This window comes from Apis cerana, linkage group LG9 (genome assembly GCF_029169275.1).
Source record: "Apis cerana isolate GH-2021 linkage group LG9, AcerK_1.0, whole genome shotgun sequence".
In the NCBI taxonomy this organism is placed as follows: domain Eukaryota; kingdom Metazoa; phylum Arthropoda; class Insecta; order Hymenoptera; family Apidae; genus Apis; species Apis cerana.
This window is the reverse complement of record NC_083860.1, coordinates 10,727,032-10,744,376: the sequence shown is the minus strand read 5'-3', so window position 1 is coordinate 10,744,376 and position 17,345 is coordinate 10,727,032. Positions and strand designations below refer to the sequence as shown.

General features: G+C 28.7%; 4 protein-coding genes across 5 annotated transcripts; 2 read left to right on the top strand and 2 right to left on the bottom strand.

Annotated features, from left to right (window-relative positions):
* Positions 1-2,537: 2,537 nt before the first annotated feature.
* Positions 2,538-8,583, bottom strand: LOC107997507 (putative glycerol kinase 5). The gene is made up of 12 exons (XM_017056138.2): positions 8,318-8,583; positions 6,307-6,400; positions 6,126-6,225; positions 5,897-6,056; positions 5,467-5,581; positions 4,841-5,034; positions 4,582-4,708; positions 4,167-4,271; positions 3,851-3,945; positions 3,589-3,752; positions 3,181-3,314; positions 2,538-2,869 (listed from the first exon to the last, which is right to left on the bottom strand). Exons 1-12 carry the CDS (start codon positions 8,411-8,413, stop codon positions 2,715-2,717), a joined length of 1,539 nt encoding a protein of 512 aa, XP_016911627.1. The 5' UTR covers positions 8,414-8,583; the 3' UTR covers positions 2,538-2,714.
* A 139-nt stretch (positions 8,584-8,722) lies between these two features.
* On the top strand, positions 8,723-11,771 carry LOC107997509 (neuronal acetylcholine receptor subunit alpha-7-like). Its single transcript, XM_017056142.3, has 7 exons — positions 8,723-9,240; positions 9,830-10,020; positions 10,103-10,147; positions 10,235-10,344; positions 10,449-10,662; positions 10,738-11,068; positions 11,334-11,771. The coding sequence occupies exons 1-7, from the start codon at positions 9,186-9,188 to the stop codon at positions 11,681-11,683; spliced, it is 1,296 nt and encodes a 431-aa protein (XP_016911631.1). The 5' UTR covers positions 8,723-9,185; the 3' UTR covers positions 11,684-11,771.
* A 155-nt stretch (positions 11,772-11,926) lies between these two features.
* Positions 11,927-14,940, top strand: LOC107997550 (neuronal acetylcholine receptor subunit alpha-3). Its single transcript, XM_017056235.3, has 7 exons — positions 11,927-12,580; positions 12,677-12,721; positions 12,812-12,921; positions 13,216-13,429; positions 13,550-13,727; positions 13,812-13,964; positions 14,097-14,940. The coding sequence occupies exons 1-7, from the start codon at positions 12,362-12,364 to the stop codon at positions 14,450-14,452; spliced, it is 1,275 nt and encodes a 424-aa protein (XP_016911724.1). The 5' UTR covers positions 11,927-12,361; the 3' UTR covers positions 14,453-14,940.
* On the bottom strand, positions 14,613-16,784 carry LOC107997551 (neuralized-like protein 2). 2 transcript variants are annotated; one of them, XM_028666573.2, is made up of 3 exons: positions 15,973-16,784; positions 15,513-15,833; positions 14,613-15,421 (listed from the first exon to the last, which is right to left on the bottom strand). In XM_028666573.2, the coding sequence occupies exons 1-3, from the start codon at positions 16,334-16,336 to the stop codon at positions 15,300-15,302; spliced, it is 807 nt and encodes a 268-aa protein (XP_028522374.1). In that variant the 5' UTR covers positions 16,337-16,784; the 3' UTR covers positions 14,613-15,299. The 2 variants fall into 2 exon arrangements, with proteins under 2 accessions (XP_028522374.1, XP_016911725.1); XM_017056236.3 differs by having other exon boundaries at positions 14,613-15,418; positions 15,973-16,782.
* Positions 16,785-17,345: the final 561 nt, after the last annotated feature.

The following is a 17,345-nucleotide window of genomic DNA, read 5'->3' as shown; positions in this document are numbered from 1 at the left end:
TAAAAATAATTTACCGCACGATAATTCCCACAATAATATATGCATCAAGTAAAAAAATCGAGGTCGTTTTTATTTGAATACAAAATACAATAGCAACCATATTTAATTAAATGATGTTTTTATATGGATAAATAATGAGTTATATTTTTTTTTTTAGTTGTATAATATCATATAATATTATCAATAATTTTTTCTTTATAAAATCAAAAATGAGATAATTTTTTAATAATAATAATATTTTAATAATATTTTATATAATATTTTATATAATATCAATAATATTAATATTTAAATTTTAATATTTTAAATATTATACACTTTCAAAAATAAGAACTTTTTAATTACATGATATAATAGATAAAAAAAATTTATTATTTACAATAATATATTATAGTAGTATCTTAAAATTGATGACATACCAAATGAAATGCATCTTTGACTATAGATGAAATTGAAAGGATATTAAGATATCGTGTTACATTGTATTTAATCATATTGATTCAGTTTTTGATTTTTTAATAATATAAAATAAATTATATAAATATATACTTTCGCATTTTATGATTTTATTATCGATATTGATATTATAATATTGATTTTCAATTAGAATCATTATAAAAGATAATTCACAGCTCAAACGAGGTTATGTAAATTCATAATATTTCATACAGATTAATCCTGTCAATATTTATATATTATTTTTCAGAGAATCATCACTATTTGTATTTACATTTTATAAACATATTACATACATTAAAAAATTTATTATATTTACTTAAAATAAATCTTAAATAGTTTAACATAATTTATTTTATAATAGTTTCTATGCAATTATTATCAAATGGAACGAAAGTTTCCTTTAAATGGTTTTGTTACACTTTCAACTTTTTCTTTCTCACATTGTCTCTGAAATAGATTCTCCATTAACTTTCTTCAAACTTTCTCTATGGATTCGAATGTATCCGGCTTTCTGCACGTGTAAACTTGTATGATGTAAGCGTAATCGAGAAAATGCACAACCTTAAATGAATAATTATGTAACGTAATACATAATACACTAAAAAGAGTAATTCTCTAAGAAAATACAAATTATAATGAATAAATTTTTTTCGTTTTTACAACATAAAATATATAATTTCTTATAAATCTTATTATTTATATTATTATTTATAAATCTATGATTTATTTTTCTGCTCGTTTTCTCTCTCTCTCTCTCTCTCTTTTTTTTTTTTATTAAATATATAATTTTACATGAATCATATTTCCATGAAATGCAAAGTTTACCACGTCAGAAAAATAAAAGTTTAATCAGCTGATTGAATCATATATTTTACACGATGGAAGTTCGTAATAGATGGTTGAAGGTTCCATGAAAAAATGCTCGAATGATAGTGTAAAATGCTGTTGTTCCAAAGTGTAATGTATAATTTTCTTATGCGCTCAGGAACTCAGAATCATCCATTTATCAGTGTCGATAATATATTTGCATAAATACAATTTTTAATGACATTGGTCAAGGTTACATCTTATTAATTAATTACCGAGAAAGAGAAACTCGAATTTTAAAACAAGCAGAATTATTTTCTTCGATCAATCTATTCATGATTTGTATTAATAATTTAAGTTAATAATTATACGGATTATTCTACATCTAATCAATCACTTTTTGAAACCAATGGTTTATATTTCATTTAAATTGAGATATAACGTGTAATACAAATTTAGAAATGATAATTAATGAAATGTTATTTATATGAAAGATAAGATTAAATTATTATTCTGATAAGTTGATAAATGATTACATGTGTATAGTGACAGGTGTATATTCATTCCATTGAGATAACATCAAAATTTATTTTATTCAAATTTTAGAAAAAAATTTCAAGAAATTTTACGAGTATTATAATTTTAAGAAATTTTTAAAATTTTTTAAAAATTATGACTTCAAAGCAAAAATTAAAAAATAAAATTTCTTTATTCTATATTATTATACTTTTGAATAATAACAAAAATAATTTTCCAATCTGAAAAAAATATATCTAGAAAGAACATTTTTTCTTCATTTTTCCCTATAAAAATGAAAAAAACATTAACTAAATATGAATATAATTTCTAACATAAAAATTCAAATATACGATCACGAAATCTTTTCTCAATTTTCACGAAAATTGAGAAAAATTGCAAAATTCGATTCATTTTTAAGCAAATTATGATTTTATTCCTTTTTCTAATTTCACGTGAAATAGTAGAATTTAAGCACTAAATTTAAAATTTAAAGCAACGAGTTCAAAAAATGATTAATTTGACATGGCTGTATACCCTCAGGAAATTTACTGCTTAGCAATAAATACGAGTTTTGCGACCTCGGGGCCCCGAGCACGATCCACTAAAAATACGCGATCCTATAGTCACTACAGCATAATGTAGTATAATCATGCCAATCATACAATAAATGGCATTGAGTGAATCGAATGAATGAATTTCTTTGATGATTAATTTAAAAAAGAAAAGAAAAAAAAAAAGAATAAAATTAATAATTCGTGTTTTTTTTTTTTTTTTTAATAAAAATTGCATTATTACATTTATTACAATACCTATACATATGTACATTAAGTCAGTAAGTGAATCTTATTATCATACGGTATCGCAATTTTTAATATATTTTCTAGATAAACGGATCTTTTTCTTTTATTTCCTGTGGCAATCGTTGGCCATTATTTAATCTCGGTATACCATTTACCGAGTCTTTGGAGAGCTCGTTTCCATTCAGCGATTATCGGTCGATATCGTTCTCTGTTTTCACTGTTTGGCATAAATATTGTCTCTACTTTTCGTAACTTGAATATATTTTCCTTGCTCTTCCAAACGCCTAAAAAGCGAGTCGAAAAAATTTTATAAAAATAATGTTTATTCGCTTTATTACGCTTTTTGTTTATCTTAAGCTTATTTCATTCCACTCGATAATTATGATAATTTGGAATAATTTAGAAATTTTTTAAAGCTTAACGTTCCGATTGTTATTATAATTATCGTATGAATTATAAATGAAACGTTGTGCGGTATTATCTTCAATCGGTATTGTTAGGTTATAAACGATATTGCAAACATTTGAGTAAAATAAACACATACATAACAATAATATTGTTAAGCTTTATCTGTCGTCTTAGAAAATTTACATACCGCATTGTAAACCAGTGAGAAATATTATTCCTAAAATAGATATTTCCGTGCTTGATGCTCGTTCCACTTCCAAACCTGTCAGATCGGCTAGCAGTTGTAATATAAAATCATTTTTGGATACTCCGCCATCAACTCTACAACAAATTACGATATTTATATATTTAATATTAATCAATTGTATTTAAACATTTAATCAGATTCAAATTTATTTTTTATATTTTCTTGCTAATTTAACGAGAAAACATTTTTAATAGAATTGATAATTATACAAATTATATAATAATATTATAATACAATGAAATTATAATAAATATTTTCTCAAATACGAAATAGCGAGAACATTGAATAACATTTTATATGTAATCAAGAAATTCTTCAAAGTTCTTTTCTAACGTATCCATCACTAACCGTATTCTCTTATAAGTGAAGGAAGTTTCTGAACACAACGTCTCATAAAGTAGTAACATTCCAAAAACTATACTTTCTAGCAACGCTCGAACCAGATGATTCTTTCTTGTGGTAGGTTTTAGGCCTATGAAACCTGCCGCTGCCCTGTAATCATTTATCGGCGCCTGTGAACAAACGAAAAAAGAATTTCTCCTCTTATCGAGCTGTATTTATCGAATGAACGACTATAAATTATAAAAAATTATAATAATAAAATACGTACGTGTAATCCACTGAATGCAGGAACGAAATACACTCCATCAGAGTCATTCACCGAGTTCGCGATATTTGCTGTTTCTGCTACTTGGTCGATTAGACCTGAAACAAACTGCATCTTTAAAATTCTAGCGTTTCGTTGACCAGTTTACTTCAAATTATACTATTTGATTAAAAGATTTTTCTTTCTTGTTAGATATTAATCTTTTTTTTTTTTAAAAAAGACTCGAGAAAACATTAAAGTTAATTATAAGAAAAATATGCAATTTATAAATTTATAGAATATCGATTGTAGAGTAAAAAAATTTTCATCAAGAAATTACTTATTTCTTTGGCCCATTCAATGATACCTCCGGTTTCATTCCATGCACCTTCCGCCATGTATACTAATTCATCTCCTGTTTGCCATGCGATCAGAGGATAAAGTCCTGTTAAAAAAAAGAAATTAAAAATCAGAAGTGGATTTTTTTTTCCCATAAATTTCTAATTCTCTGTGACTGCTCTCCTTCGAGATATTATTAACACTAGAACTACCAGAGATGGATCTATTTTCAAAATGACTGCAATTTATATTAAAAAAAAAAATGAAATCCATAATATTTGATACTTTGATGTACTTGTAAAAGTCGTCTTATTTTTCAGACGGAAAATTATTTAAAAAAAAAAAATTTCTAAAAGAACAATAAAATCAATCATTTTGACTGGATCAATAATTCTAGTGTTAAAAAAAAAAATTACCTGCCACAGAAGCGTGCGGGATATCACCCGTGTTCACGTTCAAAAACGTGCCAGTTCCCATGGTGATTTTCAAATCTCCCGGTTGCATACACATCGAGCCGAACAGCGATGCCGATTGGTCTGTCGTCTACTTCAAATAACACGATTAATTTCAGAAATTAAAATTCGTGCAAATAATTTTAATCGATTCGCCCGAAGACAAGAAATTTCCCTTCGATTTATTTAAATTTTTTTTGAATAATATTATAATATAACTTACTGAACACAATATCGGAATTTCGACCCCGAATAAATCTTTTGGGGTGCTACCGAAATTTCCACTGGTCTCCACCACTTGGGGGAAAATATCGTGCGGCAATTTAAGCAAATTTATCATGGAGCTTGACCAACATTTGATGAATGGATCAAAAATTCCAGTCGCGGATGCACTCGAAATATCTGTCACGTGTTTTCCTGTACAAAAATATAGGTTGTTAATATTATGCTCATCAAGATTCCTGAAAAATTCGGTTCTAATAAACAAAGAGATCGATGTACAAAAATGTCGATTAAGGCTTATTTATTAAGTTAAAGTTTGGATTGGACGAAGCGAGATACAGGATAGAGTGTTCTTGTCTCTGCACTCTACTTACATCTCCCTTCATTCAATATAAATTTTAATTACAACTTAACAAATAAGTCTCGATATTCTTGAATATCAACCTTTATCTCTTCGAAAATATTCATAATTACATAATAATAACCCGTTTATTATTTTTAAAATTCTTTTAAAAAGAAATTAAATTAATAAATGAATTAAAGTAAATTATTGCTTTTCTTTTGTAATAAAAGTTGAATGAAAAATTGACAGGGTGTATTAAAATATAAAAATAAGAAAATGAATACCAGTGAATTTATATAAAAGCCAAGAATCAATTCCACCGAAAAGGACATTTCCATCGCTCATCGCCTCTTGCAAGCCAGGCACGTGTTGCAGTACCCACACTAACCTTAACGACATCTAGTGTCGTAAAACAAATGATAAAAGAAAAAAAATAAATAAACATAAATAAACTATTGGATTAAAATTTTTTAATCTTCTGTATCATTATCATAGAGAATTAACTTAACACTTAAACATAAATAGAACTAAAAATCGATAGGAAATGAAAATAGAGTAACAAATAAAATATTTAAAAGATCAACATTTTCAAGAGAATTTCATTTTCTATCTTTTGATTTGAAACCAACTGGTCTGATTCAATTAAATGGATTATTATTTATATTGTTACATTGTAATAATGATATGACGAAAAGAGAGAGAGAGAGAGAGAACCTGTGTGTTCATGAATTTAAAAACGCTCATTCCAAGGAATCGTTTGTTCCTGGAGAAAGTGTATAAGATCTTCGATCCCATTTTCAATATTTTCATTATTATCGACGAGTTCCATTCTTTGACCAAATTGTCAGCACGTAGATCTTTCCATGTAATAAAACTGTAATAAAACATTTGATAAATATCATCGTACCATTCGGAAAACGATAGAAACAAATTGTACACTCACTTATGATAATGCCTTCCATCTTTCGAATTCCACGTGGTGAAACTGCCTCGTTGTGTCGAAATACCGATACCAACTATCGATTCCAAGCTCACTTTTGATTCTACGATGATAATGCAAATATTTCTCATTCTTTCGAAACGAGAATTTTTCTACGTTTTTAGAAATTATCATTCAAACTCACCTGTCAAAGTATTCTTTATTACATTTACTATAATTGTCCATAGGGCATCTGGATCTATTTCCACATAATTCGGCTTTGGATACAAAAGTTGGATCTAACGAAAAGAAAAAAAGAGAGAATAAATAATTTTCCTCGAACGAATTAATAAATAAAAAATCAAGAAAAATGTATACAAATTTATTTAAATCTTTTTATATTTTGACGCTTTAAAAGTTGTCGTAAAAATTATTCAAAGATTTTTTTAAATCCTCGTTAGATACATGAAATAAAATACGAATAATGAATAGGAAATCAGTAATAAATCTGTTGTAAATATATTTCTTTCTAATGATAATGAAGCTGAATTCCTGATCCCTTCTATTTATCCATTTTTTTTATTAGAGTCTTTCTTCTTCCGCTTCTTCTTTTTTTTTTCTCTCTCTCTATTATTATTTTCCTCGTTTATTATTATTACATTCCTCTTTATGCAGATTTATTTTTTTCAAGCAACTGCATAGAAGGGCAACGAGACGAATATCGGTCAATTCGCTCAATTGTCGTTGATACGGATTAAATCATCTCGATCTATGCGCAACAAAAGAACGGATGTGCACCAAGAGTGTAACACCGTTGGAACCGATTTGCATGTTGGAAAGATAATTTTGCAGCGAATAAGGGAAGAACGTAGACGTTTGTTGATCAAAAAATATGATTCAGAAAAAAAATTTTCTTTTCCCGTAATCATGGCGCATATAATAATAGCAAAAATAAAAGAACAGCATTCTTATCATTGTATGATAAATTATTATATTTCTATTTTTTTTTTATAATTACATATAAGATTATTCTAATTATCGTTCGAGCATCATTATTTTTTTTTACTAATTTACATAGTTATATAATATCTACGTAAGAAGAAACATTTTAATTCGTTTAATGATTAATTTATTATTGAAAGTATTATTGTTATTATTATTATTTTCATTTTTGTATCTTATCGAATTGTATCTTAATCGAAAGATTAAGAAAATATTGAAATACTGAAAAAAAAAATCGACGATTAATTAAAGTAATAATTTATCGGTTTTATGTTTTTTAAATTTATAATTTTTCTAATAAGTTATATAAATTTATTGGATAATATTTTTTTTATCAATGAAAAATAGAATTCATTAAAATCTAAAAAATTTAATTATTTTAAATCTAATATCAATATATGATTTCAGTATAAAGATTTGATGTTGTTTTAAAAAACAAAAACATGTATATATATTATCATCGAGTCTTAAGGTCATTATATAAATATTCAACATACGACTATAACACATTCTCTTATATTCTAGTATCTTCGATTTCGTATCTAGGAAAAAGTAAAGTAAAACTATGATTCTATAAATATAATTGAAAATTATTCATACATTCTAAAAACTTATAACATATAAAAAAACTTATAAATTATAGACCGAAGTATATTTTCAATTCATCTTTTTTATATTTTCATAACTACTTGTTATATCACAACCATTGTTTTTATATTTACGTGGAATAATTACTTTTTCACACGCACGATGATTTCAATCCTTTGCTATGAAAAAATACAGAATAATTATTTCGAATGTATAAACACGTATAAACATAATTTTTATTTTAAAAAATAAAAGGAAAACAAATGTTGTATAATGTATAAATATTTTAAAACATTTATTATTATTCAACGTATTCTATTCTCTTTATTTCAGAGTTGTTTCATTTTAATATTTTGTACGCATACATGTATAATATATACATGAATGTTATTTACGAAAGTTTTCATATATCATAAAAAGATCATTACTATTAAAATTCTTAGTAATTATAATAATATAATGCTACATAATTTTGCAAATATATTCAATTGCATTTATTTTAATAAATATATTTTTACAACGTGCACGAAGACTTTGATAATTGACAGCAAAATACAAATTATAAATTTTTTTCCCATTTCTTCTAAAAAATAGTTCTAAAAACCCACAATAATGGTAAATCTAACCTTTTCCGTTGAAGAAGCAATCGTGTTTCCTTCTTCATCGAGTATATGAAATCGTACGTTGGTGGTACCGACGTCGAGCGCCCCGATGTATCTCATATTTCTTTGACAACAATTCAAATTTACCTCTCATTCGAATCGTCAAAGATTATTTCAATACACGTGGCCCAGAAACGAGTATAGGCCGCAATACAGAGCGTGTTCGCACGAAGATACGCGACATACTGGCGCTTATCGCATGTGGATTACGTGTTTAAAAGAAGAACGTAGTACTACGCATGCTCAAACAGCCACTTTATCGGTATTACGTTCGCGTAGGCGAAGGCTTACGTTAGAGATAGGATCAAGCATATTGCAAATAGGTTCACATCTTGATTGAAAGGTTTCTAACACCTCTCTAACAAGTACTTGGAAAAAAGCAATACTTTTTATTTAACTATGAAAATGAACGAAATAAGTTCAAATACTTTCTATTATAAGTAAAGGAAGATCGATCAAAGTTAGTATCTGAATCTAGTGACTGATCTCAATTACATATGTATTTATATCTATTTTTATCGGTTCATCAACGATTAATTTATTTATTTATTTTTATATTTTTTCTTTTTCTATTTATTTTTTTTCTTGACTTTAAGTTTGTTCCTGATTATTGCTCCACGATGAAAACGAGAAATTTTCGAGAGATTGAATTTCTCGTAGAGAAAATTCCTCGATAATTACTCGACAATTGTCTATCTGAAAATAAGTGAAAAGCATTGAACCTGGGGGGCGTCTCGCCTATCTCCAGCTTCGAATTTCACGGGGCGTCTGATAATCGTTCTGTCACGAACGAGAAATCGTTCAGTCGACTGGTGGCTGTTGGCTCATTTTAATGAAAATGAGAATAATAACAGCTCTTGGATTCCTCCTTTTTTGGCAGAATTCGGGTAAAGTGTCATCAAGTATCATTATCGTTTCCCTTCCTCCTCAAGACACGGAAATTCCTTCGTTAGCAATAAAGTCGTAATAACAGTGTTCCTTGGATTTCGAGAAAGTAGAATTGCGGTTGTAATTCGGCACATCGAATAACGGCGAGAAACTAATTAAGAATAAAAGATAAGAAATTTACTATTTCAGATTTATTATTCAATTCTTATAAAAAAAATCATAATAGTTAATGATACCTAAGAATAGAATTAAGAAATTTCACAAATTTCTAAATTTTATTTCCATCCTATTAATTTTGACGCTGGCTATTGTTTGAATAGATAATCGTCGTTGCTTCTTTCAATCTATCGTGACGAATCAATTTTAATTTTCGATTCTCTTTCTCTCGATTTTCTTAATCTTTTCTTTTTTTTAAATTATTTTCACGAAAATTTAATTGGAATTTTAATTACAAAACTCTGTACCTTAATTTTTTCCTTTTTTATTTCATCAATTTTCTATATTATATTTGATCGTCGATTAGAGGAAGAATCATCATCCGGATCAATAATGAAAAATTTGATCTCGAACTCGAATATATTTTTTCAGCAAGCTCAGAAAACGAGAATGAATTCGAATACTCGTATGGGTTAAATTGCAAGGATTATGATCATCCAACCGCCTTGTTGAGATTGAAGAGATATCTTTTCTGCGAGTACGATCCTAATATTCGACCGATTTCGTCCCATCAAATCGCCAACAACGTGACCATGCAACTACTTCCAAAACTGATGGAATTCGTAAGCCAATGAAATTTATGCCCGTTAAACCATTCCAAGATCTCTAATTTATCACATCCACTGTTATTTACGTCCTCTTTAGGATGATTGGACCAGCGTGATGGAGTTGCACAGTTGGATGACCCTCGTGAGTTATTTTCTCTTCCGAAACAATTTCACTCTTTGTCAATTTTACTCTTTATTCGAAGAACACATTCCTTTTTTTTTTTTCTAGATATGGACCGACTCTCATCTGTCCTGGAAGCCTAGCGATTTCGACGGGATCAATTATATTTACGTGAAGAGCGACGATATTTGGGTTCCCGATATTTCCGTTTATAATTCGTGAGCATCAAAACGATTTTTCTTTCTTTTAATTTTTTCCAAGCTTCGAATATTCGATGATTAAAAAAAAAAAAAATAAATATATATTGCCCCTATCGAATAAGAGGCGACATGATGTTCGATCAAACTGGTATACCACCGACTACGTGCCTGGTGTTCAGTTCGGGTTCGGTAAGCTGCGTACCATCGGTGAAACACGTTGCCAAATGCGCGACAGATTTCTCCTTGTGGCCCTACGACACTCATCGATGCCGGATTAATTTCGGCTCGTGGGTTCATTCAGGGGAGGAAGTGAACATTTTTCTCGACAAAAAGGGGGTAAATTAGAAATTGAATTACCACTACGACCATAAAAGGTTAGATTGTAACGACGTTTCTTAAATCACTTTTTAGTTTCACATGGACGGGTATACGAATAACTCTAAATGGGATTTCAAAGTGATAAAAGCGACCAAAGTGTTGAAAATGTACGCTTGTTGCCCGAACGACACTTATCCGATGATCGTTTACGAATTCTCCATAAGCCGGCATTATGGCATATTGCACGCCACCTACGTCATACCTGCCGTAACGATGATGTTGCTCACGTTGACGGTACTATGGTTAGACTCGAGATCAACGGAGAGAATGATCGCAGCGAGCGTGAATTTGATCTGCCATATACTTTGCATGTCCGATTTGCATTGGCAATTACCTCACAATAGCACCAATCCTCCCAATATACGTAAGTAATTTCCTAAGTGTGAATTGTAAATGAATTAATGTAAGATATGATATATATTATATATATATATATGATATTTATGATAATGAAATTTCTTGTGTACATGAGATTAAATTAAATTAAATTACATCGTGCAAATATAGTCGTTAACACGTGAATGTATTATTTTAAGTAAATACATAAACACGTAGTATGGAAATATAATTCTTCAAGTCAAGTAAAAACATATATATATATTTTTTTACAAAAAGTTTATTTCTTTCAGTGCTCTATTATAAAGATTCGCTTGCCTTGTCCGTATTCGCTTTAATTTTAACCGCTCTGCTTCGGAAAATGCAAGAAATGAACATCGAGGTGCCATATTGGATTTCTACGACAACATCGTTCGTCTTGAGCAACAGAGCCGGCCGTTTCCTTATTCTTACCGAGAACGATACCAAATTGTCCAGCCAAGGGATACTTGGCGAAGAGGTTGAGAACAATTCGGAGGTTTCGAAATCTCGAACTAAGGAATCGGCGTGGAGACATTTCGCGGCCATAATCGAGTGGCTCTCATTCTTCATCGTGATTTTCACTTACATCATCATTCTGATCACTCTTGTACCATCCACGTGAAAAATCGAATTCCCCTACGTTCTACGTTCTTCATCAATAATCGATTGTAGATTCTCATTCTCAAAATAAATAATAATTTATAACGATACTTTCTTTTTTCAATATCAGTATTGGTAATAATTTTATTTGTTATCCTTTCTCATATCTCTCATATTTTTTTTTTTGTGAAACTTCAAATAAATTGGAATTTTAAATGAGAATTTGTTCAATATCTTCAATCTTAGATAATTAATACGAGTAAATAATTAAGAGTAACAATCAAATAATTTCTGATATAAATTCTAACATGTAAAAATATAAAATCTTTGAGTTTTGATAATAAGAATATATCATCTTATTCTATAGATAATTTTACTTCAAAAATAATTATTAATGAACGTATTGGTAACAAGATCAATATTATCTTTAAGAATCTTTATTTCCCTTTATTTTTACAATTTTATACTAATTTTCTAATTGGTCAAAGATTGTTTCGATCGATAGCCCGTTTATTTTTTTATTCCAGTAGTGAACCAATTCGAAAATACCGGATCTGATAAAAATCCGATAAACGAACGAAAGGGGGCGGTCTTCGATGTCCACGGTTTAACATTTCACTGGGCGTGTTCACTACCCTTCTCGATTCATCGATCTACTACTAGTCATTACCGATCTGTCATTTCGTTTTGTCCTCTTACCATGTTAAACATGAAGAATATATTCCCCGTTTTATTCCTGATCATTAATGTTTCATTACATGGACAAGTGATCTGTTTTATTTGCAAAGAAGTCACAAGCACTTCCGCACTTCACAGACTGAAACAGTATCTGTTCTGCGATTACGACAGGGACATTATTCCCGAAGAAAAAAATGCTACTAAAATTGATTTTGGATTAAGCATTCAACATTATAACGTCGTAAGTATTTCTTTTTTTTGCAAAGTATAAATGAATCGAAATGAATCGTCAATTTCTCTCTACCTTATCCGTTCCATGCTCGTCGTCACGCGTCAGGATGAATATTCGCACACCGTCGATTTCCACGTTCTGCTAAAATTGGTGAGTATTATGATAATCCGATTTCAATTTTTATAATTTTCTAAATACAATTGAGATTGAAATTTCTCATATATTTGATACGAACGATAGATGTGGAAACAGAATCATCTCACGTGGAAATCATCCGAATTCGATTCTATCAATTCTATCCGCGTGAAAAGTTACGAAATCTGGGTCCCCGATATCGTGATGCACAGCGTGTAAGTTGAGAGCAATTGAAATGTATGACGTAAATCGTTATCATATTCGATCAATTTTTTTTTTCTTTCATAACACAATTTATTCATATAACACAAATTACATGTGATTAACATAATCGTTCAATATTATGATTATGAAACATTTGTGCTCGCACGTGTTTCGCGAATTTACGAAATATAGAAAGATTAAATTCATGTATTATTAATATCTCGTAGATTATCACATACGAGTTGTTACAAGCTTTCCCTCAAATTCTTTATTTGTTTATTTACCAATTTTCTTTCGACTTTTAGAACAAGTGTCGGCATCGATTTTGAGATGCCCCCTGTCGAATGCATAGTGTTCAATTCTGGCACTGTACTGTGCGTACCGTTCACTACGTACACACCTGTTTGCGAATTTGATCACACTTGGTGGCCTTACGATATATTGAACTGCACTATACATATTGCCTCGTGGTCTCACGGAAGCAACGAGATTAAATTAAACTCTTTGGATACTGAACAAGTGTGTATAAAATTTTAATGTTTGTAATCGAATCATTTTAATTTTATACGGTAATTAAATAGAGTTTTTAAAGATAGGAAACTCGATAAAATTATTGATATATACAGATTATTTTCCTAGATTTTAGATGATATGTATAACAATAACACGGAATGGGAGATAGTGCATATGTCTCACAGCGAGCGTACAATAGATTCCAAATTTGGTTCAGGTTTTACCAGTGATTTATTATCTTATAATATTCTACTAAGAAGACATTATTCCATGAACAGTACGACGTATGTGACTTTGACCATAGGTGTGTAAAACATGTAGAAAAAATATATTATGATAAATGGATGGAGTAAAAAAAAAAAAAAATTATTTCACATTTAAATTACAGTATTAATGACTATGACATTGATGACATTATGGTTAGAGCCAAGTTCTACGGAGCGTATGATCATAGCAAATCTGAATTTTATTCTGCATCTATTTTGCTTGTTAGATGTGCAATGGAGGATTCCTTTCAATGGAATTCAAATACCAAACTTGAGTAATGCTTTAATTTTTACGATTATTATTAATCAAATTCGAATAATGTGAAAATAAAAATTTGAAATGAAGATATACTTTGAAACTTTGCGTTATCTTGAATAATCTTGAATTTCTTTCTTTTTTTTTTTAGTGGTGTTTTATGAAAAATCTCTTGCCCTAGCCGCATTCTCGCTTATGTTAACAAGCATCTTGCGATACCTACAAGAATTACACGTTGACGCTCCAACATGGATATCCTCCGTCACTGAATCGGTTTTGAAAAGCAAAGTAGGACAAGTATTTTTAATTACTATTCTGGATTCGAAAGTGTCGGCAAGAATCGAAATGAACGAGGATGATAATACGAGTTTGGTATCTTTGGATAGGAAACAGTATACATGGAGATATACGTCCGTTTTAATCGGATGGAGTGCTTTCTTATGTATTTCATTCGTTTATATAATTATGCTAATTATTTTTATACCAAGAAACATATATGAAAGTTAATTTATGAAATTTAATTTATATATCTTTTTCTTTTTAATTAATATTAAAAGAAAAAAGGAGAAGAAAAAATTAAATATTCATCAAATAATTTAATCATAAATGTGTAAATGATGTATAAAAAGATATTGGGATTTATTTTAAGAAAAAGTTTTAATTCTTCTTTTTTTTTTTTTTCTTATAAATACATTTATTTTGGAAAAACATGTCGTATTTAATTGAATATGTCAATCGGATCTATTTTTGCATTTGTTAACAGTGCGATCAAGTTTATCTTATTATTATCTTTGTTACATGAGTTATAACAATAAAAAAAGAACGATATGATATACATCAATAATTCTGCGTATAACTTATTTTAGATGAAACTTCATATAATACGATTTACGATGCGGCATGAAATGTGTGAGTAAATTTAGCGAACAATAGAGTTTTTAAACTTGTAAAAATTGTAATTGCTAATAAATGCTAAATGCAAGAATAAAAAAAAACGTGATACTCCTTTGCTTATCAGAATTTACTCGGTGTTTCATCAACAACTTCTTACATTATGTACATGATACGGTTTAACATTCATGTGAATTACATATGCTACATACACGATGAAATATACATGTTGAAAAAAATGAAAGAACAGCTAACTGGAAGAGTGAAAATAATTCTAAATTTGCTTTAGACTTACATTTATCTTCCCTAATGTGTAGTAATTAGAATAAATGAAAGAACGATTTATACGCGATAAATACGTTGAAAATTGTAGAAAAATCGAAATGGTTGAAGAAATTATGTCAATACTAAAATACCTATACAAAGTGTTACGTTCAAGAGACAAGATGGAATGACGTAAATTTCATTGTGATTGATATAATAGATAATCTTTTAGAACCTTTGGAAGTGGAAGTGAATCAACTGCATTTCTTTTAGTATACTGTAGTATAGCATCACGACAGGCACTTTGTAGGGTAGATACTGCTGAAACATATAATTATTAGCAAAAAAAAAGGAAAAAAAAAATGAAATATTTAGAAAAATAATGTACATGTAAGAAGAAAAAGTAACATACCACCATATAGTTGAACTATCCTAACTTGTTTTGTGGTACCATATACATCTACTACAGCGCGTAAAGGTCCTGCTTTATATGGTATATCTTTTTCACATACACCTTGATCTTCGCCATTAATTATGAAATGCATTTCTGCCTTGTCAGAACCAGCTTGTGGCACATACATAATTCCAATACGACTACCAGCATCTGTGGGTAATATATATTGAGAAGAATCAATTGTGTTTGGTCTGAGAGCATTAAATGGAATAACTCCACGAGAAGTTTGCACATTTACTCCATCTGTGATCAATTTTTTTTCTTCAGATGGGATTTCACCTTAAAGAGAATACATATTAATAATTAATAAATATTTAAAATTAATAATATTTAAAATTGCATAAATTAAAATTATCATAGATTCTTTAAATATAAAACTTAATTAACAATGCTTAAAACCGCATACAACTAAGATTACCATAGATCCTTTGAGCATAGCTATCAAAACCATCCCATAATCCATATAGGCTTTTTGTAATAGCAAATATCCATGTATTTCCAAGTTTAGCGAGATTAGGCATTGCAAATTCTGGTAGACTATTATTCACAGACGCAGGATCTATGAGAGTCAGTCCCAATCTCATATGTCCACTCCATCCTCTTTCAGTCTTTTCAATTTCTACCAAGAATATTTCACCTGGTTGTAATGGTTTTTCACTGAAAGCCAGAGAGTTTGCAAAACTGGCAGTACGATACGCCACTGTGTTATCTTCGCGTAGCATGATATTTTCCCCGTGAGTAGGGTGAAATCTGGTTACTATTTTTCTAGATTTCTCGGTCATCGTACTATATTATAATTAGCTAAAAAGTCGACTCGGAGCACCGGTACTATGAGTTTTCGAAGATATTGCACTTTGATTTCACGAAAAACCTCATTGAGAAAGAAAGAAGAATAATTTAAGGCGCTCCGATATTTCGCAGAAGAGAAATATGATCGATTTAAATGATACATTGGAATGCTTTCGATAATTCACATGATTGTCCGAGGAATCTAGCGGCTGAAAAGTGAGGTTAGACGTCCATCCTTCCAATACATTGTTAAACTATTTTTTAATAGTTTATGTTTCAATACTATCGTTATATATATTAATTAAAATTCGTTGCCATAACTAATAATTCGTTGTCAAAATTTTATACTGAAATTGATTTCCAAGAAAGAATAAAGATAGACACAAGACTGGCGACAAACTGACGGATAGGATAACTACTATGAGAACCGAAACAGAAACAGCTGATTGGATATATGTATGACAGTAATGTATATAGGTAAATAATAATTAAAATACCTTGTTGTCAAACAATATAATTATCTATTTCAAATTGAATTGTAATTAAGAGAGAAAAAAGGATATATATGTAAATATATGAATTGAATAATTAAATATGAATTATATTTGAAAAACATGATTTTAAATTCAATATAAAAGAATCAAATTGTTAATTTTTTCTAAAAATATTATTTATTTAATGTAAAAAATAATTTTTAGTTTAAATTATAATTTTAAAAAGTAACATTTATACATCACATTGCAAGATAAATAAATTTTGATTATATTCGAAATAATTGATAATTTTAGAAGAGAATTAATTAAAATATTTTTATTTAAAATTTTATAAAAGATTTATATCTGAAAATTTTGCGATAATATAAATAAAACATATAAAAAATGAATAAGAAACTATTTATTTTAAATTATACATTTTATATATTTAAATTTATGTAAATCCATATCTTGTACTGATTGAACAATTTATGAAAAAAAAGTTATTAAATTATTGCAAATAAAAAAT

Excerpts from the sequence above, each read along its gene's own strand:
- LOC107997507 (XM_017056138.2), bottom strand. The coding sequence starts at position 8,413 with ATGAGATACATCGGGGCGCTCGACGTCGGTACCACCAACGTACGATTT. Across the intron at positions 6,057-6,125 it reads GATGGAAGGCATTATCATAA|TTTTATTACATGGAAAGATC; the intron begins GTGAGTGTACAA and ends GTTTTATTACAG. Across the intron at positions 5,582-5,896 it reads TTAAATTCATGAACACACAG|ATGTCGTTAAGGTTAGTGTG; the intron begins GTTCTCTCTCTC and ends TTACGACACTAG.
- LOC107997509 (XM_017056142.3), top strand. The coding sequence starts at position 9,186 with ATGAAAATGAGAATAATAACAGCTCTTGGATTCCTCCTTTTTTGGCAG. Across the intron at positions 9,241-9,829 it reads CCTTTTTTGGCAGAATTCGG|CAAGCTCAGAAAACGAGAAT; the intron begins GTAAAGTGTCAT and ends ATATTTTTTCAG. Across the intron at positions 10,021-10,102 it reads TTCCAAAACTGATGGAATTC|GATGATTGGACCAGCGTGAT; the intron begins GTAAGCCAATGA and ends CGTCCTCTTTAG.
- LOC107997550 (XM_017056235.3), top strand. The coding sequence starts at position 12,362 with ATGTTAAACATGAAGAATATATTCCCCGTTTTATTCCTGATCATTAAT. Across the intron at positions 12,722-12,811 it reads TCCACGTTCTGCTAAAATTG|ATGTGGAAACAGAATCATCT; the intron begins GTGAGTATTATG and ends TACGAACGATAG. Across the intron at positions 13,430-13,549 it reads ACTCTTTGGATACTGAACAA|ATTTTAGATGATATGTATAA; the intron begins GTGTGTATAAAA and ends TTATTTTCCTAG.
- LOC107997551 (XM_028666573.2), bottom strand. The coding sequence starts at position 16,336 with ATGACCGAGAAATCTAGAAAAATAGTAACCAGATTTCACCCTACTCAC. Across the intron at positions 15,834-15,972 it reads CTATGCTCAAAGGATCTATG|GTGAAATCCCATCTGAAGAA; the intron begins GTAATCTTAGTT and ends ATTCTCTTTAAG. Across the intron at positions 15,422-15,512 it reads GATAGTTCAACTATATGGTG|CAGTATCTACCCTACAAAGT; the intron begins GTATGTTACTTT and ends TATATGTTTCAG.